This window comes from Perognathus longimembris, chromosome 8, assembly GCF_023159225.1.
Source record: "Perognathus longimembris pacificus isolate PPM17 chromosome 8, ASM2315922v1, whole genome shotgun sequence".
Lineage (NCBI taxonomy): Eukaryota > Metazoa > Chordata > Mammalia > Rodentia > Heteromyidae > Perognathus > Perognathus longimembris.
The window spans coordinates 5,192,078-5,218,468 of record NC_063168.1 but is presented as its reverse complement, the minus strand read 5'-3'; the positions used below and the strand labels follow the sequence as shown (position 1 = coordinate 5,218,468).

At 48.2% G+C, this 26,391-nt stretch overlaps 1 protein-coding gene across 2 annotated transcripts in view; it reads left to right on the top strand.

Annotated features, from left to right (window-relative positions):
* Positions 1 to 1,820: 1,820 nt before the first annotated feature.
* The window catches only part of Rfx8 (regulatory factor X8), a 69,679-nt gene continuing 45,108 nt past the window's right edge, over positions 1,821 to 26,391 (top strand). Inside the window, exons 1-4 of one of the 2 annotated variants that reach the window (XM_048353535.1) lie at positions 1,821 to 1,891; positions 7,696 to 7,819; positions 13,916 to 13,977; positions 15,347 to 15,433. In XM_048353535.1, coding sequence (XP_048209492.1) covers positions 1,821 to 1,891; positions 7,696 to 7,819; positions 13,916 to 13,977; positions 15,347 to 15,433 — 344 coding nt within the window. Of the gene's footprint in view, positions 1,892 to 7,695; positions 7,820 to 13,915; positions 13,978 to 15,346; positions 15,434 to 26,391 lie in introns of those variants that run through there. The other variant, XM_048353537.1, reaches the window with a different exon arrangement.

Here is a 26,391-nt window from a genome sequence, read left to right as displayed (position 1 = left end):
CCAGTAGTCACAGAGAGGGTCATGCTCCTGGTAGTTCCAAGTTCTGTCCCAAGGCAAATGAGGCTTAGCAAGCATGCAGAAGAAGCGTCTGGAACCGAAAACGGCTAAAATGGCAACACACTGAGATACTCTGACTGGCGAGACATGCGTGAGCGTGTTGGGGTGTTCTCTGGGTGGAAGGGAGCTGGGCAACAACCATGAGAATCGGGGAGCAGCCACGCCTCCTGGCTCCCTGGGCAGGACTCCGCTACCCACTTCAGGAGGCCCAGAACTTAGCACTCTGGGCAAAAGCACACATCCCGTGCCCTTTCCCTCTTGCAGATACAACCAGAGAAGCTACAGGCTTGATGAGGCCTTCGCCGTACTTCATCTCCTCTTCCTTCTCTCCTCCCGCTGGTCTTCATTCAGCAAACTCCAGCCAAGCAACCTCCAGGCTGTGCTTGAGACCGGCTCCCCAACTTGATGCTTTCCCACCTCCTTGGCCTCCTGTCCTAGAAGGAGCCAACTGAGGCTCTCCTGACAGGCCCTAAGTGAGGGCGTCTGTCAGCTCCTGGTCTTTGAGGGGAGGACCCCACTATAACACTTGTTCAATGCAGCCAGGCCCCAACACAAACACTGGGCTGAGAAGCTAAGAAAGAGCAGCAGATCCCCACCCCACCCCCCAATGACTTGATATGGACAGGTCCCCCAACTTGCCCGGACCCTGGAAATTCTCCCAACCTCAGGCCCCGAGGACCAGCCAGCGCCACTCCGGGTCAGCTCCAGGGACCTGGTCATTAACTCTACTGACCACCTGAGACCTGGCCGCGGGCCCTATCCGCGCCTGTGCACGCTCTTCTCCCGGGTGGAGCTTCCTCCTCGCGTGGTGCCTTGTGATCTCTGCTGCGGGGGGATCCGATCCGCAGCGCCCTGACCATGCGGGAGCGCCCCGCGCCAGCGCGGCTGCGGGGCCCAGCTCGCGGTTCCTTTCTTCTGTCCTACGCTGGGGTTTGAACCCTCAACGCTAGCGGCTGCTCTGCCACTCGGAACCACTTGGGGCTGCTGGGTGATTCACCGGGGAGTCTCATGGACTTTGCGCCCCAGGGCTGCCTTCGAACCTCGAGTAGCTAGGACTCCAGGCGTGAGCCACCGGCGCCGGCTTCCTGCAGGGGTACACCACGGCCAGCGCGGGGGGTGGGGGGGCAGGGGGCGGGCGCCCCACGGCTCGGGGCTGGCTGGCTCCTCGGCAGACTTTGTGTCCTCGCGTCCCCCGCGCCCCGCCCCGGCCCCCCGCGCCCCGGCCCCCCGCGCCCTGGACCCCGCGCCCCGTTCCCCCGCGTCCCCCGCGCCCCGTCCCACGCGCCCCGGCCCCCGCGCCCCGGCCCCCCGCGTCCCCCGCGCCCCGGCCCCCCGCGCCCCGGCCCCCCGCGTCCCCTGCGCCCCGTCCCACGCGCCCCGGCCCCCCCGCGCCCCGGCCCCCCGCGTCCCCCCGCGTCCCCCGCGCCCCGGCCCCCCGCGCCCCGGCCCCCCGCGTCCCCTGCGCCCCGTCCCACGCGCCCCGGCCCCCCCGCGCCCCGGCCCCCCGCGTCCCCCCGCGCCGTCCCCCCGCGCCCCCCGCGCCCCCCCCGCGCCCCCCCGCGCCGTCCCCCCGCGCCCCCCGCGCCGTCCCCCCGCGCCCCCCGCGCCGTCCCCCCGCGCCCCCCGCGCCGTCCCCCCGCGCCCCGGCCCCCCGCGCCCGCCCCCGCGCGCCCCACTCTAAAGTAAACACGGAGGAGCGGCTGCAGGAGGACGGGTGCGGCCCCCCGCGCTGCCCGCCGCCGGGTGCGGCCCGGGTCCCAGCCATGGCGGAGGGGGTGCCGGCCTCCGTGTCGGGCGCGGGCAGCCGGGACGTGCACGGCGACATCGTCCGGTGGTGAGCGGAGGCGGGAGGGAGGCCGGGCTCCCCCAGCGGCGGCCCCGGCGGGGCGGGGGGGGGGGGGGTCTCCCGGCCGCCGCCCAGGGCCGGGAAGGACCCACTGGGTTCCACGGAGACAGGTGGAACCCAGGTCACCCCCATCACCCCCAGACTGGAGCCTGGAAATGCTGGCCTGCGCTGCTGGATGGGAGCGCACACTCACGCACACGCGCGCACACGCACACACACGCACACACACGCACACACAGTGTTCAAGGGCCCATCTGCCCGGGTTTCCTGTGGCTCCCACTTCCCACAGGAAACAATCTGGGCCCGGCCCCAGCAGGGCTTGGAGATGGGGCGGCTCCCCTGGGCTCCCCTGGGCCGCCCGCAGGCAAGGGGGTGTCTGCTCTTCACATGAGATCCAGAGGGAGAGGTTGAACGGCAGGCGCGTGGAAACGTGCCCGCTGGGCAAGTGTGGACGGGAGCGGTTCGAACCCCGGCCCCCGCGGCCCCAGGAAGGGCGGCAGAGGAGAGAAGGGGAGAAGGGGAAGGGGAGGGAAAAGAAGATAAGGTTGGACATCCTCCTTAGGTGGCTTGGGAACTATAGGACGGTGGCCCTCGCTTCCTGAGGTGATTCAGAGCGTGGGCCATGTCAGCAGCGAGCTCCATGGAGGGCCCACCGTGCCAGTTCCTCACTCAACAGGCCTCTGAGCTGGGCTTCCTGGAGCTGATGGGAGGAAGGAGGCGGCTGTGGACCTAGACCCAGTTCACAGATCATTAGCACTGCTAGGGTTAACACTGGCATTCAACACACAGTTCCTAAGCCTTGCCACCGACCGACCCTGAACCCTGGAGTCCTGAGGGCTGTTACAGGATGTCTGTAAAGACCCAGCTACCCTGAGGGAGGAAGAGCCGTGGGCAAGGCCTGGGGACCATGGGAGACAGCTCAGGAGTGTCCCTGGGCCTCCCACAGAGGGCCTTCGGCAATTGCCATGTGGATGTGCACCGAACACCTGTTAGGTAGCATTGCTTCATTGTTTTGTCTCCTGTCAGTCATCGGTTAGGTCCACACCTGTCTAGACACATCAGTGCGGTTGTCAGGCATACACAGGATAGATTCTCCCAGGAGAGCCTTCTGGGGAGCTGGCCAGGGTAGGAATGGAATTGATAGAAGGCTCTGTCTCACAGGCAGGAAATTCTGCAGAGCGGGCGGGGAAGCAGCCAGATCTCAGGAAGCAGAACACTGGAAAACAACCCTCTGAGGGCAGACCAGAGGCCTTGCCAGGGGAAGGCCTGGCTTCCAACCTTAGGTGCAACCCTAATGGCAAATTGGTGGCACAGCATAAAAGCTTTCACCAATATCACCCTCAGTAGCTCTGCCTGCATACCCCCCCCCCACCCCCATTCAGCCTTTCTTGGGATCTCCATGAAGTGGCGGTCACACTCACCTTCAGAACGTGCTCAGAGAGATCACCCTCCCGACACCTGCACCGTTGTGGCTTCTGTCATGCAGGTTGGTAGGAGATATAGAAGCTATAGTAGTCATGAAAGCTTCTGTGTGCTAGCTACATGTAGGATTAGCTGGGCGTGTCTCCTACGCCAGGGCTGATCACAGGACTCCAGGGAATCACAGAGGACTGATTGCTCCAGGTTATGGATGCTAATGGCAGAAGCAATGTTTGGGCTACAGCCAAAGTGGGACCCTAGTGGGACCCTCACCTGTTTGTCCAGGTGAGGTATATTGGCTGGTGACCAATCTATTGGCCTGGGCAGAGGGAGGGATAACTTGGAACAGCCAGGGTCAAAGCAGCAGCACAGGACTTGGAGGGAAAATTGGCAAAGTCTGTGGTCGTCTTTTCTTGTGCTCTCAGATAAAGGGCAGAGATTTTTTTTTCTTCTTTCATGTAAGATAGGACCCACTTTTTTCTATGGTGTATATAGGCAATGGAATCCCATGCTTCCATCAGAAAGAATGGCATTACCCCATTCCTAAGGAGATGGAAAGACTTGGAAAAAATTATACTGAGTGAAGCAAGTCAGACCCAGAGAAACACAGGCTGCATGGTTTCCTTCATTTGTAATAACTAGAACTTCTCTAGGATACTCTTAACAGAGGATCACAATAGCTCAATAGCTATGTGCACGTGGTCATGTAAAATCATGCCTATCGAAATGAACTCCAAGAAATGGAAACCAGGTTTATTCAGTGTACTGTTGTCAGTTATTTCTTTTGTCTTTCTTTTTTTTTGCTTTTGGTTTATTCCCTCTTGTCACTGTTGTTGTTGTTTTTTTAATTCTGTACCCTTTGTCTTGTATATAAATTTATCTGATTTAGGGAAGAGAAGGGGAATCACAGAAACGGTGAGACAAAGGATGAACCAATGCAACAGTGATACTCACTGGACACTATGTTGGAAACTAACTTCACAACTTGGGAATGGGGGGATCAGGGAGAAGGGGGAGCAAACGAGGGAGGGGTAACACTGTTGGAAAAGAAATGTACTCAGTACCTTATGTAACTGTAACCCCTCTGTACATCACCTTTACAATTTTTTTACATGATCTTATTTTATTTTATTTATTTGCCAGTCCTGGGCCTTGAACTCAGGGCCTGAGCACTGTCCCTGGCTTCTTTTTGCTCAAGGCTAGCACTCTGCCACTTGAGCCACAGCGCCCCTTCTGGCCATTTTCTGTATATGTGGTGCTGGGGAATCGAACCCAGAGCTTCGTGCATATGAGGCAAGCACTCTTGCCACTAGGCCATATTCCCAGACCTACAATAATTTTTTTTTAAGAAAAGAAAACATTAGGCATGTAGGAATTTTCTAGTAAATACTTGTGATTTCCCCATGCGTGTGCACTTTTAAATCAGATAAAGAACAGTCCTGAAGATATAAATAAACAAATAAATAAAGTTTGCATAAGCCAGGAGCTAGCAGCTCATGCCTGTAATCCTAGCTACTCAGAGGGCTGAGATATGAGGATTATGGATCAAAGCCAGCCCAGGCAGGAAAGTCTGTGAGAATCTTATCTTCAGTTAACCAACAGGAAACTAGAAGTGGCTCTGTGGCTCAAAGTAGTAGATCACTAGCCTTCATTCAGCAAAAGAGCTCAGGGACAGCACCCAGGTCCTAAGTTCAAGCCCCATGACCAACAACTACAACAAAAAAAGTTTACATTTATGTAATGAGATGTCTTGAGGATAAGACCCAAGTCTAAAACACAAAATTTATCTATGTAAAACCATGGTTCATGCCTGTAATTCTCAAGGAAACTGAGATCTTTGGGGTGAGGTTCAAATCCAGTCCAAGCAGAAAAGTCTCCAACCATAGACCCAGAAATGGAGCTGTGGCTCAAATGGTAGAATGCCAGCCTTCAGCTAAAACGCCAAAGGACAGAAACAAGGCCCTGAGTTCAAACCCAGGACTGGCACAAAAAGAAATGAAAGAGGGGCTGGGGATATGGCCTAGTGGCAAGAGTGCCTGCCTCGGATACACGAGGCCCTAGGTTCGATTCCCCAGCACCACATATACAGAAAATGGCCAGAAGTGGCGCCGTGGCTCAAGTGGCAGAGTGCTAGCCTTGAGCGGGAAGAAGCCAGGGACAGTGCTCAGGCCCTGAGTCCAAGGCCCAGGACTGGCAAAAAAAAAAAAAAAAAAAGAAATGAAAGAAGGCTGGGGAGGTGGCTTAGCAGTGAAGTACTTGGCTAGCATGCATGAAGCCCTGGGTTCGATTCCTCAGCACCACATACACAGAAAAAGCCAGAAGTGGCTCTGTGGCTCAAGTGGTAGAGTGCTAGCCATGAGCAAAAAGAAGCCAGGGACAGTACCAAGGCCCCAAGTTCAGGCCCCAGGATAGGCAAAAGAAAAAAGAAAGACAGAAAAGAAAAGGAAATGAAAGAAAAAAAAAAACGAAAAAGAAAAGACACTGAGGCATAGACACACAAGATCAGGGAAGAAATGGAGAGACAGCATTATACCTACAAACCAGGAAACATGGAGAATTTCCAGAAGTCACTAGAAGCCAGAGAAGCAAGGGCTGGTTCTCCCTCAGAGCCTCTGCAAGGAACCACCTACTAACACAGATTTCAGATGCTCCGTGTCCAGACTGACCACGAGAGGGTAAATTGCTCTTGTTGTGAGCCACCCAGCCTGTGAGTAATTATTTACCCTCGGAGACCAGTACTGGGCTAGAGAGCCGTCATGTTTTCATGTTCATTTTTCTCTGTTTCTTGGGAGCCAGTGAGGTTACAATCGTGACTGTGCTTTGTAGTTCTTCAGGAAGCTAAATATGGACCTCAGTATGCCCCATCCCAGAAACTAGGCTGTATATTATGATGCAGTGTATGTAACTGCCCTGCTTAAAAATTCCTCTTTGCTTAAAAAAAAAAGAAATATTCTGGACTGTTTTTTTTTAGTGCAATTCCTGAGTATCCTCAGAGGATTGATTTTCTTCTTTTTTATCTAATGTTAGAAAAATCCACAGTGTCCAAGTCTCTGCTGTAAAATGGTATTGTGTTTGCAGATCATTTGCACACATCCTCCTGGATAGTTTACAACATCTCTAATGTGGCTTATTAGAGATCAGTTCACTTGATAATAAACTTGTCTAACTTGTGCAAGGCTCTAAGATGGATCTCTAATACACACATAGGCACGTGCATGTGCGCGCGCGCACACACACAAAAATACATCTCCAAAGTTATGTAAAAGATATCTTCACTGTAGCTAGTGTGTACTGAGTTCAGTCACTTCTGTTTCCATTATACACCCCATCCCCAAATAAGCAAAACTCAAACCTTACCATATGGATGACTAAACACCAATAATAAATATCCTTACTAGTAATAATCAATATTCTTTTTTGCTCAAGGCTGGCACTACTACTCAAGCCATACCACACTTTTTTTTTCTTGTGCGTGTGTGTATTGGTCCTGGGGCTTGTACTCAGGGCCTGGGTGCTATCTCTAAACTGTTTGGCTCCAGGCTAATGCTCCACCATTAGAACCAAAGCTCCATTTCCAGCTGTTTTTTTTTAGTGATTAATTAATTGGAGATAAGAGTCTCAGGGGCTTTCTTGACTAATTGGCTTCAAACCATGATCTTCAGATCTCAGCCTTCTGAGTTGCTAGAATTACAGGCATGAGCCTTCGGTGCCTGGCCACTTCCAGAGTTTTTACTGGCTAATTAGTGATAAGAGTGTCTCAAGATTTGTCTACTCTGGCTGGCTTTGAGCCAGGATCATCACATCTTAGCCTCATGAGTTGCTAGGATTACAGGCACAATCCACTTAACTTAGCAGGCATGACCAGCTTAACACAGATGATTTTTGTGTTTAGACTTAATCTCCAAGACATCTCATTACACATATATGCAGTTTTTTTAATCCAAAATCTGAAACACTTCTGGCTCAAGGACAAAAGGGCATATTATCAGTGCTGGTCATAAGCCTTTTCTAGGGTTCCTTCCATTCAATAGTAATATTACACAGTACTAAAATTTCAGTTAGTTGGATCCCACACAAATGTCTGATCATTACTCTTTTCGTTGATGTTGTTGGTACCACTACTTGAGGCTTGAACTCAGGGCTTTGCACTCTTGCTTGGCTTTTTGGTTCAAGGCTGAAGGAGCTCTACGACCTGACCCACTTTGGCTTTTTGCTGATGTATTGGAGGTAAAAGTCTGCCCCAAGTAGCTTTGAACTGTGATTGTCAGCTCTCAGTCTCCCGAGCAGCTGGGGTTTCAGGTGTGAGCCACTGGCCCCCAGTTCTGATTGTCATATGCCAACTGCCTCTTCTGGTCCTCTCTCTCTCTCTGAAGGTTGATGGACAATTTCTGTGCTTGTGAAGGGTCCAGTGTGCCTCGCTGTCTCATGTATGAGATTTACATGGAGACCTGTGGGCAGAATGCTCAGGACCAGGTCAACCCAGCAACGTTTGGAAAGGTACGTTAGCACGATTAGCACTATTAACACTGTTCCATGCCCCGAGTAAGGAAAGCTGGGCACTGCCCTGTGTCAGTGATGGGGAGATAGAGATACTATCTGGTAAGGCAATTCCATCATCTTCCAACATCACACAGACTAAGGATACAGTCTCACAGGACCACTGTTTGTTTGTTGTTGTTTTTTTTTGGGGGGGGGGGTTGTGGGTTTGGGGTTTTTTTTTTGCCAGTCCTGGGCCTTGAACTCAGGGCCTGAGCACTGTCCCTGGCTTCTTTTTGCTCAAGGCTAGCACTCTGCCACTTGAGCCACAGCGTCGCTTCTGGCCGTTTTCTATATATGTGGTGCTGGGGAATCGAGCCTAGGGCTTCATGTATACAAGGCAAGCACTCTTGCCACTAGGCCATATCCCCAGCCAGGACCACTGTTGAATATGTGTTCTGGTGTTGCCTGACAGAAGCATTATCATGTGGTGCCTGACTGATTGGGAAGTGCTTGAAGTGCACTTGGCTCTCATGGGGTATCCATGGGTACAGTAGCTATGCTATGGGAAGCCAACCTACTGGTCCGTAGCCTTTTCAGCCGCCAGCGAAAAGCCACTTTCCTTTGGCCATATTTCATGGCAGGAGCCAGGAAACATGAAGAACTACACCCAAGGAACTGTTTCCATGGCAACTCCCAACACTCCCTAAAGAGTCAGGTTGGCTGGGCCACTCACTCTTGCCTAGAAACTCCAAACTCAGTGCCACACAAGCTCTGAACCCCTCCAGTGGCTCCCAACCGCTGCTGTTTCCCACAATTCAACTGTATTTAAAGAACTCACTGACTCTGAAAGATCTCCTTTGGAGGGAAATCAGTGAGACTACCCAAAGAAATTCTATGTAAATAAAGAAGACCGGCTGTTGTCAGGTTGATACCATCAGGCATTAACTATTTTTAAGTCAGTAGTGGCTCTTCCTTTGTGATTCCTCTTTGTGTTCATCTCTCCTTGAATTTGACCTGTAGTTGTACTGGTCGCCGTCTTGTCTTTTGAAACCCCAGGTGGGTCATCTGGTCTCGGGCTGTTTGGGCAGATGTCGTTATCTCTTCATCTCGCGAGTTGACTCTCAGTAAGGTTTTCCAGCCAGCAGGGAATTCCCCGTCCCCACTCCCCACCACGCCATCTTGCCCACGTGTGGCCATTTCATCATTCTGGAATCCCAGGAAACCTCATCAAAGCTTTCGGGGAGCTCTGGGCAGCCCGAGACAACAGCCTTTTCTTATCCACCCACCTGCCACTGTCATGGGGGGGAGGGAGGGGGGGTGATTTCAGCGGGACTTGGTAGGGCTCCAAGCTGGTCCTTAACTTCCTTTTCGAAGGTTGCAAAAGGCTTTCCTTCCATGTCTTCTCAAGACAAGATGCCGGGGTCCTAACTCGAAGCTCCGGCTGGAAGTGTGCCTAGAGAACTTGCCAGTTGGCGGACCGGATCCTGGGAGGGTGCCCTGGGCGGCTAGGCCTGCGACGGGCGGGCGTGGAGAAGGGAGGGGAAGCGGACGTGATCCCTGTTTACAAGAGAAACAACAAAACACCCAATTCGCACTTCCTCCCTCCTCCCCCGGGAAGGCGCTGAGGCTGGGAATTCCTGTGCAGATGTGGCTGTGTGGCGCTTTGTGACACGCAGGAGTGACCACGCTCGGTCCTCACCGCAGATGATGAACTGCATGGGCTACGGGGTTTCCCCACGCGCACTTCCTCTGCTAGAATAACACTGACGAATGCTTTTCTGACTGGAAGAAGAGTATGTTCTTGCGCTGGAAAGAGGAGTGTCCAAGACAGAAAAACAACACTTGTGGTGATAGCCTCCCTGTGGAAGACAGAGCCACACGTGTGGGGTTCACTGACACACGTGTGGGCACGCTCGTACATACACGAGCCAGGGATAAGCACGGGCATCCATTTCATTTCCCATGTTGCTTTGGACCTGCTGGTCGTCAGACGCAGGCTCCCTGCCCCCACCTCCTTCCCAACGTCTAATTGGGTGATGTCACTCTAACTGATCCAGTCCCAGATCATATCAAGACCTTGACCTTGATTTACAGTAGAGTCCTTCTCCAGCCAGGTGCATCATTTCCCTACTGTAATCCCAGCAGGTGGGAGGCAGAAGTAAGAGGATCCAGGTTCCAAGTTAGCCCTGGGCAAACACACAACACCCAACCTGGAAAGTAAGTAACACTACAAGGGCTGAGGGTGGGTTCACGTGGTAGAACATCTGCCTGGAAGCACGCGGCCTGAGTTCAAACCCCAGCACTGCCAAATAAACAAACAAAGACATGGAAACCATGTCTGCATCTCCTCCAGCTTGGTGGCCGCAGAGAACTAGGCTTGGGAACTTGTTAGGGAGCCAGTAGGGAAAGTTCCCCAGAGGCTCATGTGAGGCTGGATGCTTAGTCCCCACGTCGAGTGAGGTTCTGGAAAGTTCCGGAGATGGAGACTGGTTGGAGAAGTCCCTCGTCCCTACCTTGCTCTCTGCTTCCTGTCTGCCATGAACTTCAAGGTGCTCCTTTCCCCCCCACTCTGCCACCAGGATGTAGTGCTGGAGCTCATGGAGCTAATAGTCCGTGGACAGCACCCTCCGAAGCCGTGAGCCAAACTAAGTCCTCCCCTTACGGTGTGTGTGTGCCATGTTGGGTCTCCGCGAGAGAAAGCTAGCTCACGTGTGCATTCTTTGCACACACACACACACCCCCAGTACTGCATGCCATGAGTTAGTTGGATTTTCTCTAGTCCCCAGGGGAAGGAGGCGAGAGAGGCTGCAAAGTGTTTACTCACGTTGTGCTCTTTTCTTCTTTATGTATTTGTATTCTCCTTGGCTGGTACTGGGGCTTGAACTGAGAGCCTGGGCACTGTCCCTTAGCATTTTCGCTCAAGGCTGGCACACAGCCACTTGAGTCACAGCTCCACTTCTGGCATTTGGACGGTTCGTTGGAGATGCGAAGCAGATCTGGCTGCCCCAGATGGCTTTGAACTGTGGTCCTCAGATCTCCGCCATTCTTGGCTGAAAGAGAGTACGGGTGTGCCAGTTCCATCCTAGCGGTAGCCTTTGTCTTCTTGGCCACCAAACTCCCTGGCCAGCACCCATAGGAGTCCTAGGCCATCCCTCGACTTTTCTTTCCAGTCTGCCCTTGAACCACGCTCTTCTGGACCCCAGCCTCCGGAGCAGCTATGATTACAGACATGAGCCACCAGCTCCCGCAGAGGGTTTGTGTTTTCGTTAGAATCTATCCTGTGCCTGCTCTTAAGATGAACTTGGGATAGACAGGGACCTGAGTTAAGCCAGGCAAGCAGGCCATGTCCAGGAGCTACTCCTTTCAAACTAGCAGACCACTTCCTCCCCTGAGCCTGCTGCCTGATTCCCAGTCATCTCTGGAGGTTCTCATCATTTGCATGCTTATTGTGCACGTAGGTACATAGGAAGACTTTTCTCAAGTCAAAAGAAATGCCATTTAACAAGGCTTTGTTAAAAAGAGGAGCTTTCTGGCTTTTAGTTGTACAACAACCCTTGTCTGTCTCTGGCTTTTGTTTTCTATCATTTATTTCTCATCTGTGCACTTTGGTTCTCTCTCAGAGAAAGACCCTGTTTGTTTTCATTCATGACTGCACAGTTGAGTTGTGTGAAAGTTGCCAGCCTGCCTCTTTGATCTGCCTCCTCTGCCCCTGGGCTTCCTGTGGAGGAAGAAGCCAGGACATTTCATGTTTTGTCAAATCTTTCTCTTGGGGGCTCCTAGGAAAATAAGGAAGGATGGAACATGAAATCAAACCAAAGTGGGGCTGAGTGGTAATGCAGAAAATGTACAGTCAGCCTGGTGCTAGTGGCTGCGATTGTAGCGGCGCAGGAGGCTGAGAGCTGTCATTCAGAGATAGCCCGAGGAGACAAATGCAACCGATTCATTTCTCCAGTTAACCAGCACAGATTCTGGAATTGGAGAGATGGCTCAGGTGGTAGAGAGCCAGCCTTGGTGAAAAAGCCAAGCAAGAGCACAAGTTCCTGAGTTTGATCCAGAGTACTCACACAAAAGGAAAAAAAAAAAGGAGAGAAAGAGAGGAAAGGAGGGAGGGAGAAAGAGGGGGAGGGAGGGAGGAACAAAGGAAAACTCATTTCTTGACACCACTAACATGATGGCTTTCCTACTGTCTATTTGCTCTTTTTAAGATTTTTAAATTATATTTAAATAATTGTACAAAGGAGACAGCATATAACAAAGCAGTTTATGAATATAACGCGTCTTGGTCAGTGTCACCCCTTCAACCCACCCCTTTATTTCTCAATTTTGTGGTATATACAATGAGTTCTTGACTACATTCCCACCTCCCCCCACTTCATTTGTCTACTTCTTTCCCCTGGCTCGACCCCCTTCTTGGATGTATCCTACCCTCCTCTTGGTATTGATTTTCTTGGCCTTTGACCTAGTCTTTCTAAAAGATTATACTATTTGAGCTCTCCTTAGAGTCTATTATATGTCACTTAATCTCTTATAACCATTTGTGTACAGTACAGCCCAGTACAGTACAGTACTTATAGATTTATTGGTACCTTCTATCTACTACAAATGAAGGAAATAATACAACCTTTGTCTGGATCTGGCTTATTTTATTTGATATAATTGTCCAAGTCTTTCCACTTCTTAGAAAAGGTACAATATTATTTCTAATAAATGAGAACATTTCCTCTGTGTGTGTGTGTGTGTGTGTGTGTGTGTGTGTGTGTATCACATTTTCTTAATCCATTCATCCATCCAGGGTCATCTGGGCTGATTCCATATTTTGGCTATGGTGAATAGTGCTGCAACGAATTTGATTATGCTGGTGCCTTTACTGTAACCTTGTTTATGTTCTATTAAATAAATGCCCAGGGCTGGGATTTGGGGGTCACTGGGAAGCTCTGTGTTTAGATTTTTCAGGAACCTCCATGCTTTTTTCCAGTGTAGCTGAACAAGTTTACACTCCCACCAACCATGTACGAGTTCTCTTTTGGCCACACCCTCGCCAGCTTTTGTTGTTGTTTGTTTGTTGATGGCCAGTCTAACTGGGATGAGGTGAAATCTCAGTGTCTAATGGGTGGGGTGAAATCTACTATGTATTTTCTAATTGCAATTTCACAGCCATCCCAGATCTTCACATTCAACAGGTGCGTGTCTGTTCCCATACCTACCATTAAGCTCTGCTGAGACCTCTGTGGCCCCCGGCATAATATCAGTGCCCTCCAATGCAAGTCATGTCAAACTAACTGGGAGCTGAGATGATACATCAGAAGGAGCTATGCACTGCAGCACTTCAATAGCATTCCCTTACACAACCTGAGTAGTAATAAATATTAAGGAAATAAATGAATAATGACAATAAATAGGGTCATTACCTCAGGGGAAAATAAAAAGAAGAAAACAGTAAAACTACAGCAGCTGATAGGATGGATTGTGATGCAACTCTTAGCCTGTTCCCGGGGTGTGTTCTTAACGGCAGCAGGAAATTGTTGTGGTACACTGCAGGGCGGCAGGCATGCCAGCTATACAATACCACAGAATGCATATACATGTTGAGACATTCAAAAATACTAGACCAAATGAGGTTGAGGTAACTGTAGTTCCAGTACTGGAGTTGGACTTGCTTTCTAGGTTGGTGCTCTACTACTCGAGCCATCTCTTCACTCCAGTATTTTGCTGGTTAATTGAAGAGGGAGCCTTGCAGCTTTCCTGCCAGGAGTGACTTCAACATTCAGTCCTCTGGATTTTGACCTCCTGAGTAGCCAAGATGATAGGCAGAGCCACCGGCACCCAACAACTTTTTAATTTTGTGTTTGTTCTTAGGGATCAAACCCAGAGCTTGGAGCACTGAACCTGGGGCCTTAGCGAGCTCTGATGGTGAGATTTAAATGGCAGTTTTCTCTGAGTGGCATCTTTCATTGTAAAGTGGTCAGATTTTTTTTTCTTTTACAACCTTTGCTTACATTTATTTTCTTTGCCCTCAGTAAAGAGGAAATACAGTTTACACATGGTAAGCTAAGAAACTGAGCGTTTCTTTCTTTCTTTCCTCATGACGTCTTTAAATCTGGCTTCCTCTTTCAGCTGGTGCACTTGGTTTTTCCTGACCTGGGCACCCGGAGGCTGGGCACCAAGGGAAGCACCAGGTAAGCTCGTTACCTTTATTTTAGGGGTTAAAAATGAGGGAGTGGAAAGTCAGAAAACAAGTGACAAGCTATGCAGCACAAAGCAAGCTACACATAGCAACTCCAACTAAACAGAGCTCAGAATTCAAGTTAAATCTTCCTGCTGAAAACCTTTCCGGCAATACGAGATGCAAACACTGGTCTCTGATGTGTTAGGAATTTCTTTAATATGTATATATTCCATATATGAATATTTATTTGTATATGTATATTTGGGTTCAATGTTTTAGATATTTGGACATGTGGCTATCTAATTATGGAGATATTTAAGTCAGTGCACGGGATAACAGATTCCTTGAGTGAAAATTTATAAGGATTCACTCAATGAATCTGAACTACTAGCACCTACAGTTATAGTTTTCACAAGAAGGAAAACTCCAGCATTATCAGGCACATTGTTATTATAATTGTCACTCCGCTATTATTGTCATTGGCTGGTTGTTTTAAATCAAGATGGGAAAATTGAAGAAAGGGCCAGCCACCTCAGAAGGAACCTAAAAACAAAATTTACTGCATGTAACCCAGGGCAGTCATGAAGTTGAAAAAAAAATTACCATTTTATTGTGAGCCTGGATGGGTTTCTGCAGTGTCTGGAGTCTGCAGGGGCCTGGGCTGCAGAAAAGAGAGAACCGCCGATTCCAGTGGCGGTAGCACCGAGAAGGTGACAGTGTGGAGACTGAGAGAGCAGCGGGGGGGGGTGGGGGGGGGGACCCGCAAGCTCAGGCTGTCAGCCATGTAGGAAGTCCTTTGACTCAGTTATGTCCTGAGAAAGTCACAGTGAGCGGAAAATGCACTGAATACACCTGAGCCAACCCTTGTTTCTGGAGGTGGCTTGTCCTGTTTCCCTTCACTCCAAAAACAGGCTATCTTGGAGCTCCAGCCCATGGCTGCTCCCCAGCATGGTAAGAGTGCTGGACCCCACATTGCTAGTTTGGTAGTAGACTCCGACTTACAATCTACAGTGTATACAGTTAAGACCCTTGTACAACCATGTTCATTGCTGCACTATTCACCATAGCCAAATGATGGAAACAGCCAGATGCCCTTCAGTGGACAAATGGACCAAGAAAATGTCACACACACATACATACACACACATAAACACATGTTGGCTGAAAACCCCTTTGTACAGCTACTGAAAGATAGTAAAATAATAAGGTACTAATGGCTCACACTTGTAATCCTAGCTACTCAGGAGGCTGAGATCAGAGGACCATGGTTCAAAGCCAACCCAGGGAGGAAACATCATGAGATTCATTTCCAATTAACTACTATAAAAACCAAAAGCGGTGCTGTAGTTCAAGTAGTAAAGTCTACTTTCCATCTTCAGGTATCATTATGATGGACTCTACATCAAGAAAAGTTCTTTCTTCTACACCCAGTACTGTTACCTACTAGGTAAAAAAGGCTGTCACAGGTGAGTGTCTGTCACTTGGGTACAAATGTAGTTACTATAAGAGTCATTCATACTTTATTGTATCCACCAGGCTTCCCTGTTTGTTTTTTTTTTTGGCCAGTCCTGGGGCTTGGACTCTGGGCCTGAGCACTGTCCCTGGCTTCTTCTTGCTCAAGGCTAGCACTCTGCCACTTGAGCCACAGCGCCACTTCTGGCCATTTTCTGTATATGTGGTGCTGGGGAATTGAACCTAGGGCCTCATGTATATGAGGCAAGCACTCTTGCCACTAGGCCATATCCCCAGCCCCGTGTTTTTTTTTTTTTTATGGTCTTAAGTTATTTATTTGTTTATTCATACTTTTCTTGGTGCTGGTGCTGGGACTTGAACTCAAGGCCTGGGTACTGTCCCTCACTCAAAGCTGGCACTCTTACCATTTGAACTGCAGCTCTACTTCTGGCATTTTGGTGGTTAATTGGGGATAAGAGTCTCACAGACTTTCCTGCCTGGGCTGGCTTTGAACTGTGGTCCTCAGACCTCAGCCTCCTGAGTAGCTAGGATCATAGGTGCGGGCCACTGCTGTCCTACGTTAAGCTTTTCTTAAAGATGAAAACACACCCATCACAGTAACACACCGTTGATCAACCCATTTGTCAGTCTCTGGCCATGTTATTGGCCAGAGAAATCCATTTCCAGTTCATTTCTGTGGATACTTTTCTTTTTTGTTCTTAATTTTAGTTGTTAGTTCAAGGCCATGTCCCTGCAAGGTTGGATGGCACCCTACCACTTGAGCCACCTCTCCAGGCCTGCTTTTTGTTTCTGGTTATTTTTAACAAGGAATCTTACTTCCCACCTAGGATGGTTTTGCCTGAGCTATAGGTCACCTGCTTTTAGGCTTCCCATCTTTACTGGGATGACAGGTGTACAATAGGACTCCCCCTTCTGGCTTCCCGGCTTCCTTTCCCACGGCATTTCCCACGGTCTGCTCTGGGTAATCCCCATTCCTGCGCACCTCCTGGCTCTAGCACACCTGCATTGCCTCCCTCACTGGGCCTCCCCCCTCCCACTCCCTAGGAATGCCTCTCCGATTCTTCACGGGACATTCTGTTTAGATGACCCACTCAACCTCACCCCTAAATTTGGGGAAATCTAAACTTATACGTTATAACCTCCCCTCAAATTGCCTCTGCCTCATGACTTACTTCTACTTAGGATACTGGCAGACAGAAGCTGTATGAAGTGAGCTAGGCACCAGTGGCTCATGCCTATAACCTTACCATCCCGGGAGGCTGAGCTCTTAGGATCCCTGTTTGAAGTTAGGCTGAGAAGAAAAGTTCATGAGATATTATCTCCAATTAACCAGCAAGAATCTGGAAGTGACGCCGTGGCTCAAGAGGTAGAGCTCCAGCTTTGAGAGAAAAAGCAAAATGAGAACATGAGGCTCTGAATTCAAGCCCCAGTACCAGCACTCTCTCTCTCTCTCTCTCTCTCACACACACACACACACACACACACACACACACACATCTGTATGAAGTATCATCTAAAGCTGTCCTTGACTTCCTTAGGTGACACAGCCTTACTGATTCTTCCTTTGGGTTCTCCAGACTTGTAGCCTGGGATTCCTGATATTTTCTTTAAGCCTTCACCATATGACGCTGAGATTACAGTTGGCCCAATGTATTGGAGAGTTCTGTGTCCACAGAGCGAACAACTTCATAGCGTGTGCTGGGTAGTTAGAGCTACCATCACTCCATTTGTACTAAACATGTACCAAGAATGAAAGGTTATTCTCCACCCAAGTCATATCTTTTAAGAAAGAGTAAGATATATTTTAGAAGGTAAAAATACATTAAATGGTGCCCTGTTGCTGATAATCAACAATGAACGACATTGATGAAAGCGTTATCTGTTTTATTATATGACCTTTTATCTAAGGACCTGTGTTGACAAGTTCCTCTTAAAAATTAGATCTCAAAATGAAACAGTCATCTCTGTGGTTTTCAAGGATCAGAAGCTCTAATTCATCTCCCCATTCATTTAGTTGTTCCTTCAACGAATACTTGAGTTCCTACTGTAAATCAGGCTTGTTGTAGCTACCTGTGGCAAAGCTTGAAAAGGACAAACAAGGCCTCTCATCCTAGGAACCTTTAGTTATGAGGAAAGACAATAGGAAAGGAACACAGCGGGATGCAAGCAGGAGACGCTACCGTGGAATCATGAAAAGGCTTCCTTCCCTTATCACGGGACAATGTCGGGTGGACAGAAATGTGAATTAAAAAGTCAGTCACGGGGAGATCTGTAAACAGCATTCCAGGCAGCAAAGAGAGAATGTGCAAAGGGCCTGAAGCCGGGATAAGTTTAAACAATAGCCAGGAAGGTAAGGGTGGAGCTTGGTGGGTAAGCCAAAGAATGGGAGGAGCCAGAACAAGGAAGATGAGGACTAGAGAATTCGGAGGAATTTGCTGAAGCTCTGGAGGAAATGGCCCAATGGACTTTTTTTTTTTCTAGTCCTGGGGCTTGAACTCAGGGCCTAGGCACTGTCCCTGAGCTTCTTTTGCTCAAGACTAGCACTCCACCACTTGAGCCACAGCACCACTTCTGGATCTTTCTGTTTATGTGATGCTGAGGAATCGAATCCAGGGCTTCGTGCATGCTAGGCAAGCACTCTACCACTAAACCACATTCCCAGACTCCTATTGGGTTTTTTTTAACTGAAATATTTTAATTCTCCCAGAGAGGTGGCCATCCTACATGGGGATAAGATCAGAAACAACTGTGTGTGTAGGCCAACTGCCTGGTTCTACCACTAAAAGCCACATGGTCTTAGGCAAGTCACAACTTCTGGCACCAACGGTGAGAAAGGAAGGGAGAATGAAGACATTCTCAGGTGAAGGCAAAGGCAAAGACTTGAGGACCCTTAACGATGGCCTAACAAAAGCCCTTCAAAGAGAAAGGAAGTGACAGGGAAGGAATCTTGGAGCATTAGGAAAGGACAAACAACAAAAAGAACAGAAATACAGAGTAGACTCCCTTTTCCTCATGAATTTTATAAATCATATTTCATGACTGAAACAAAAAAAAATCATATCCCATACTCAAGACAATGCTATTTTAAGAAGGGAGAAGTAAAGGGACCTAAATTTCAAAGAGTTCCACCTTTCCCATGAGATGGAAAGGTGAGACTCCAGTAACAACAGGCCGTAACATCACGTGTGACGATTGTCATAGTCAACCCCTACCAAAAAAAAAAAAATAGAAATGAAGCCAAAACACTGTAATCGAAATGGAATCCCAGAAGCTGTTTAACTCTCAAGAGGCAAAAACCAAGAGAAAACAAAAACAAATTGGTGAGAACCCAAGGAAATGGCTGAATTGCCAACAATGGCCTTCATTGCGGATTATGTAAATATGTTAGGAATTATGTAAATATGTTAGGAAAAAGGCAAGGAATACTCTGGACTGGATCTCAACAGACTAGGACCCCTTATTACCAGTGAGAGACAAAACCTCCTCTTGGGTTTGGAGATTGGGGGGGGGAGGACCTGGAGTCAAGCTTTTTATAGGGTCTGATCAAGTTTAGTATGGGGGGGGTTGCAGGTGTAGACAGAAGGTAGGGTAAGTATTCCCTTAGCCAAGGTCTCAAGCCTTTTTAATGTTCAAGCAGCTCTACATCTGTCTTGCCTAGATGGTGTGACCTTCACAGGATACAATTTTTAGTTTGCCAACCTCTTAACCTTTTCCTGAGCTCCCTGCTCTGCCTGGGAGCCTTACCAGCCAGGCCCACAATGGATTGTTTACAACCAGGCCCAGGTCGGAGTGCCCCGGCCGTGTCAGGCAGTCTGCACTTAGTTTTGGTGGCTTGCCCAGTACCTGTACGCACCTGGGAAAACAGGGTGGGGGTCAATCCTTCAGTGTACATCCATCGAAATGGAATATTGGCAGAGCAGATTTAAGAAGAAAGACAGTGACTCAAGTATGTACTGTTGACAAGAACCTCACTTTGAAGTTGATTACATAGGCAGGTGAAATATAGGCATGAAAATATAGGCAATTATTATTCCAGAAAGGCAGAAAGGTTTGCCTTCACATCTAATCCAATAGACTTCAGAAGGAAGGAAGGTACCAGGGACAAAGAGAGGCATTACATAGTTGTTAAACTATCAGCCAGAAGCTGATGGCTCATGCCTGTAATCCTAGCTATTTAGGAGGCTGAGATCTGAGGACTGTGGTTTGAGGCCAGCCCAGGAAGGAAAGTCTGTGAGACTCTAATCTCCAATTAACTGCCAAAAAACAAAAAAGCCAAAAGTGGAGCTGTGACTCAAGTGGTAGAGGGCTAGCTTTGAGCACAAAAGCTCAAGGGCAGCACCCAGGCCCTGTGTTCAAGCCCCAGGACTGAAACGCACACATGCGTTCGTACATACACACACACACACACACACACACACTACCCAACAAAATAAGCCACACACAAAAGGCCACATATTCCAAAAGCCCACATATTATTAAAGGCTTGGTTAACCACCTGCAGAGCTATTGGGAGGTAATGGAAGCTTTAGGGACAGGACCTAGTGGGAGGAAGTCAGGTCACTGAGGACATGACCTTGAAGGGGCTAATGGGAGCCCAGCCCCTTCCTTTCTCTCTGTGTCTTGCACACCTGTTTCTCACCTACCTGTGAGGTGAACAGGTATCTTCCACATGCTGCTGCCATGAGGTACTGAGCTTCCACACACCCAAAGCAACCCAAAACAAAAGGGACCAAGTTACCAGGGATTGAAACCTCTGAAACCATGAGCCAAAATAGACCTTACCTCCTTTCAAGTTGGAGTAAAAAAGAGGAATATGCATTCTAAACGTGTACACTCCTAAAAACCTACTTCCATCTCCTTTTTCCTCCCAAATAATGTCCCTGCCTTATTTTAATGAGTTGGGGGGCTACTGTAGCAAATCTTGTCACTGCCACCACTGGGCTGTGAATCCCAAAGGCCATTTCCAGCTTTGCAGATCTAGTAGGAAACATGCGACCCTCCCCCGCCCCCCAGGACTTGGCATATCCTTGTACTTGTGGCTGAGATGCATGTCAGTGACATAGAGGAGATTGGTAGTCCCGGTTGAGAGAGATCGTGGAGGAGCTGTGTGAGACCACCTATGCTCTGTCCCTCACGTGAGGGTCCTCAGGAGACTGCAGTAGCCAGTGAGTGATGATTCTTCCCAGGGAAGCCCCTTAGAGATGCCATCCAGAGTTCTTAGCCAGTGCTAGTCGCATAAAGGGCCTCTGCCCACCGCATGCTGAAATGATAGACACCGCAAGGAAAACACAGGCCAGCGCAAACTGATCCAGTGCAGTCTAGGCACACTGGACCACTTGGAAACCTCCAGAAGCAAACCCAGACACCAGCCAAGAGATAACCTTGCAGGAAGGCTTCCCAACAACTTTCTCAGGCCTACTGCCTTATCTCTTTCCTGCATGGTTGCATAAACCTGTGAACATATTTAAAGCATCTCTTTAAATCAATAAATTCTATGGCATATCAGTTCTTACTGGGGTTGTTAAAAAAAAATCTCAAGGGACAGAAAAGCTTATTTTAAAAGCTTTATGGATCTAAGCATGGTAGCTTCTACCTATAATCCCAGCAACTCAAGAGGGAGAGATCGGGAGGATATAGTTCAAGTTCAAGGCTAGCTGGGCAAAAAGTAAGACTTCCATTTCTCAACAAAATAAGCGGAGTGTGGTCCTAGCTATGTAGGAAGCATAAGGAGGAAGATCACAGTTTAGGGTTAGCCCCCCAAAAACTTTGAGGCCTAAGTAGGAGGATCACGTTTTAAGGATAGCATCTCCCCTCCCCTTGCAAATTTGAGAACTTTTCCAGGAAAAAAAAAAAAAACATAGCAAAAGAGGACTGAGAAAGGAGCAAACCTGAACAAAGAAGAATAAAACGGGAGGAAGGGCTCTGACTGGCACTAAGGTACACTGTGCAGCTACAGCAATCAAGACCACATGAAGTCAAAGTCAGCATGGACTCACAAGTCAACGGAACAGAGAGGAGAAGCTAGAACTGGATCCCATTAAACACACTCACAGTACCAAAGCAATTCAATGGGAGAATGGCCTTTTAACGAAGAGTGCTGGACCAGTGAGCGACCTATGCAAAACAAAACAAAACACACACACAGCACTTTACCCTAACCCAAACTTCACCACTAACACGAAAATGATCTCACAGGCCAGAATCTTCAATTGGAAATAGAAGAATGAAGCTAGTTGGGACTAAAGTGCAGCTCACCTGTGGTCCAGCTACTTGAGAGGCTAAAATGGGAGGACTGCTTAAGTCCAGAAGTTCAGGACCAGCCTGGGCATGATAGCAAGACTTGACAAATAAATAAATGCTAGATAGATAGATGGCAGGTAGGTAGGTAGATAGGTAGATGGATGCATAAATAATTAAACTTAACAAAATAGAATCAAATCATTGGGCCATCGGGGTAGGCATGAGTTTCTTAGGCTTGACAGCAAATGAAAAATCTGTAGAAGGAAAACTAACTCAGTTAGGCTAGGTACCGCAAATAGTGATACATCCATGCCAGAGAATACTATTCGGCAATAAAAAGGAGCAAATCATGACACAAGAGCTTGGAAGAATATCCAGGAAGTTTTATTAAAGAAAAATAACTTCCGTCCCCAAAGATTATATGCCACCTATGGTTCCATCTATGAATTAGTCTTTTACGGTCAATTACGGTTAGGTTGGTGTTTTCCTGGTTTGTTTTATGGGACTGGGGTCTTAGTATGTAGCTCAGGCTGACTTGTGACTCTGTAGAGACTAAGCTGGCACTGGACTGACACCATTGCACTCAACCTCCCAAATGCTGGAATTGTAGGCATGAACGAACCATCATGAACGGAAATAAAATGTTTGAAAGGAGGGCTAGATTAGTGACTGCTGGAAGTCAGGGCCTTGAGGGTGGGAGAATCTGGAGGTGGGTGTGGCGAGAAAGAACTACACCGAGGATGCTTGTGCAAGGGAGGGGTCCCCACGTTTGTACTGTTGACTGAAGCATTGTGTCAGCTGTATTCTGCCCACTCGTCCGTGGATGGCTGAGTGGTTTGCACACCATTTCCTTGCACGTGTTGTTCTTCTTCCATCTACATCTTGTGAGTTTGCCTGGGGAAGGGCTTTGTCTGTAGTACAGAACGGAGTATAAAATTGCCTAAAAATAGCCAGGTGTGAACGGCTCACACCTGTAATCCTAACTACTCAGGAGGCTGAGATGTGAGGACCAAGGTTCAAAGCCAGGCAGGAAAGCCCTTGAGACACTTTTTGTTTTCAGTTGTAGGGCTTGAACGTGGGGGCTGAGCACTGCCCCTGAACTCTTTTGAACTCAAGGCTAGCACTTTGAGCCACAGAACCATTTCTGGTTTTCTGGTGGCTAACTGGAGATAAAAAAGTGTCACAGCCAGGCTGGTTTCGAACCTCCATCCTCAGATCTCAGCCTCCTGAGTAGCTTGGATTACAGGTGTGAGCCACCAGTGCCTGGCTTGTGACCGTTGTCTCCAATTAACTACAACAACAAAAAATACCAAAGTAGAGCCATGGCTCAAATGGTAGAGCAGTTAGCCTTGAGCACAAAAGCCCAAGGACAGTGCCTAGGCCCTGAATTCAAGCCCCAGGACGGGTACAAGAAATAAAGTGAAATAAAATGGCATAAAAATAGACACAGAGAGGAACACGTGTAAAAGTGAATTTAAGTAAACCTTAGGAATTCAAGACAGATCATGGATCGTATCAACATCAGTGTTAACATTCATGACATTGCACAGCCAGCCCTAGGAACACACAGATTCCCAACCCTCTGAGTTGACCTGCCATGAATGGGAACACGAATTCTGTCTGTACTGAACATATACATTGTTTTTCTCATCATTATTCCCCAAAAGTTTGGCATAGCAACGTTTCACACCACATTCCATTGTATTAGGCACCTCTCGAGCTGACGTAAGTCCAGAAGCGGCACATGTGGTGTCTAGGCAAACAGGATGGCATTTTCTACGAGGAACTTGGAGTTACGGGGAAGGAGAGGCCTCTGGATAGCAAGGAATGACTCTACTTCGTTTTTACAACCTCTTACCCCTGGGGGAAACTGAGTAGAGTATAACAGGGTCTGATTGCTCTCAATTATTTCTTACAACAGCATATAAATCTATAATGACCTCAGGAAAGTACTTCAATTAAAAAGAATACAGAGCCTAACTCCATAACCCAGGGGAAAGCCACAGTAGGCCCCGGGATGTCTCCTCACCCCCTTGGCACTTTGCATGTTTTCTCTGCACACCTGCAAGCCCAAGCCTGGTCCCTCTCCTCTCAGCTGGAGCTGCATGTGCTTCTGGGTGAGAGGTGAAATGGCTTCCCCTCCATCTTTAACAGACCCACTGCAGGGCTCCATGGGGGAGACAGCGAGAGCCAGCCCCCCCACACACACACCTGGAAGCCATCACCCCCTCCCCCTCCCCCTCCCCTGCCCCGCCTCTTCCTCTCTCCCTCCCCACTCCCCCTCCTCTCCCTCTCCTCACTCTTTCTCTCATCTCTTGTGTCTCTGTCTCTCTCTCCACACCCATATATATATATATATGTGTGTGTGTGTGTGTGTGTGTGTATATATATATACATATATATATATATATATATATATATATATATATGTCACATACACACACCCTGCTTCACCTAAGAGGGGAATTTTCCTAGCCAGGACTTGACATGTCATGTACACTTTGGGACACTTTGGAGAGTCCCCAAAGTTGTTCACCTTACTGAAACAAGAGTTTCTCTATGTGTGCAACAATGACCATTAACTTACATAAACCCTCCCGCGGAGAGCCGCCGAAGGGAGGAATAGGACTTTGATTGTAAGAGGATTAAGAGCAAAGTGTCTTGGGCTGGGGCACATCTCACTGTTAGAACATTGCCCCGCACATTCAAGGCCACAGGCCAGGAATCAGGACCGGATGTGGCCATCTGCTTAACCTCAGGAAGTGGCTGTCCCCAGGGAGACACACACACACACACACACACACACACACACACATACACACACACACACACACACACATCCCCAGTGTCACAGACAGGGCACCGTGAGTCAAGGCAGCATCTGCCCTAGCCAGAGGAGGGACTCTGGTTTTATTGTCAAAGGAAAGTTAATTAAGCCTATCATTTTTGGGGGGAGGGGTGCTAGTGAAAATGACTGTAGATGTGCTGGGTGCATGGTACAAGAAAGACCTCTCACCCAGTGCAGACTCTGCCACCACCCACCCCCGCCGGGTGGAGGGGGACTTGGAAGCACCCAGCCCCCCTCTTTAGCGGGCATCTATCTACGTGGAGACTGGGCCCCGGGTGTCACTGCCAACCCAGAAAGTCCCTGAGGAGCTGGGCCACGTTAGGAAACCAGAATCCTTTGTTGCTCTGTGTGTGTGTGTGTGTGTGTCACATATATAGAAACAGCTCCACTCATTTGTATTCTCTACCTCGTTCTAAGATAAATCTCTGGTTAACACGTGTAAGGAAAACTTCTTTTTTTTTTTTTTTTTTTTTTTTTTAAATTTTTTTTTTTATTATCAATTGAACATAAATTTTTTTTTTTTTACAAGGTGCTGTGCAAAGAGGGTGCAGTTACATAGTAGGGCATTGTGTACATTTCTTGTGATATCTTACAACCTGTTTTCCCATCCCTTGTCTAGGTCAGGTAGACCCATATGCAGTATACAATGTATCAAGCACATATACAGTGTTCACAGACTTGGTCTCTACTGTCTCTCCATCTCCCTTTGTTAACAGTCATATATCAGGGAGATCATGCCCCTTTGTTTTCTGTGTTCTAGGCTTGTCTCACTCAACATTATTTGTTCGAGTTCTGACCATTTCCCTGCAAATAACAATATTTCACCATTCCTAATCGCTATGTAGTATTCCATTGTGTATAAGTACCATATTTTTTGGATCCATTCATCTGTGGAGGGGCATCTGGGTTGTTTCCAAATTTTGGCTATTGTGAATTGTGCTGCGATAAACATGGAAGTACAAATGTCCTTTTGATATCTTGGGTTTTGCTGTTTAGGATAGATGCCTAGGAGTGGTATGGCTGGGTCATAGGGTAGGTCTATATTGAGCTTTTTGAGAAACCTCCATACTGTTCTCCAAAGTGGCTGTACTAATTTGCACTCCCACCAACAATGGAGAAGGGTTCCTCTTTCCCCACAGCCCCTCCAGCATTTGTTGTTTCCTGAGTTCAGAGTATAGGCCATTCTAACTGGGGTGAGGTGGTATCTCAGGGTTGTTTTTATTTGCATTTCCTTTACTAGCAGGGATGTTGAGCATTTCCTCATGTGTTTCTTTGCCATTTTTATATCTTCTCTTGTGAAGTCTCTCTTTAGCTCTTTTGCCCATTTCCTAATAGGTTTATTGGGCTTGGAGGGGCTTAGTTTTTTGAGTTCTCTGTAGATGACAGATATCAGGCCTTTGTCTGTTGCTGTGCTGGTAAATATCCTTTCCCATATCGTTGGCTGTCTTTCTATTTTGGTGGCTATGACCTTAGCTGTGCAGAAACTTTTTAATTTGTAGTAGTCCCATTTGTTGAGTCTTTCCCCTATTTGTTGTGCGCCTGGGACTCTATTCAGGAAGTTCCTTCCTGTGCCTATAAGTTCTAGTGTCTTTCCTACTCTGTCCTTCAGTAGTTTCAAGGATTCAGGTCTGATGTTGAGGTCCTTGATCCATTTTGAGTTGATCTTGGTGCATGGTGATAGGCTTGGGTCTACTTTGAGTTTTCTGCATATGGCTGCCCAGTTCTCCCAGCACCAGTAGTTGAAGAGGCTATGTTTATTCCATTGTATGTCTTTAGCTCCTTTGTCGAATATCAGTTGGCTGTAAGAGTGCGGTTTTATTTCTGGGTCTTCAATTCTAATCCACTGGTCTTCCGATCTGTTTT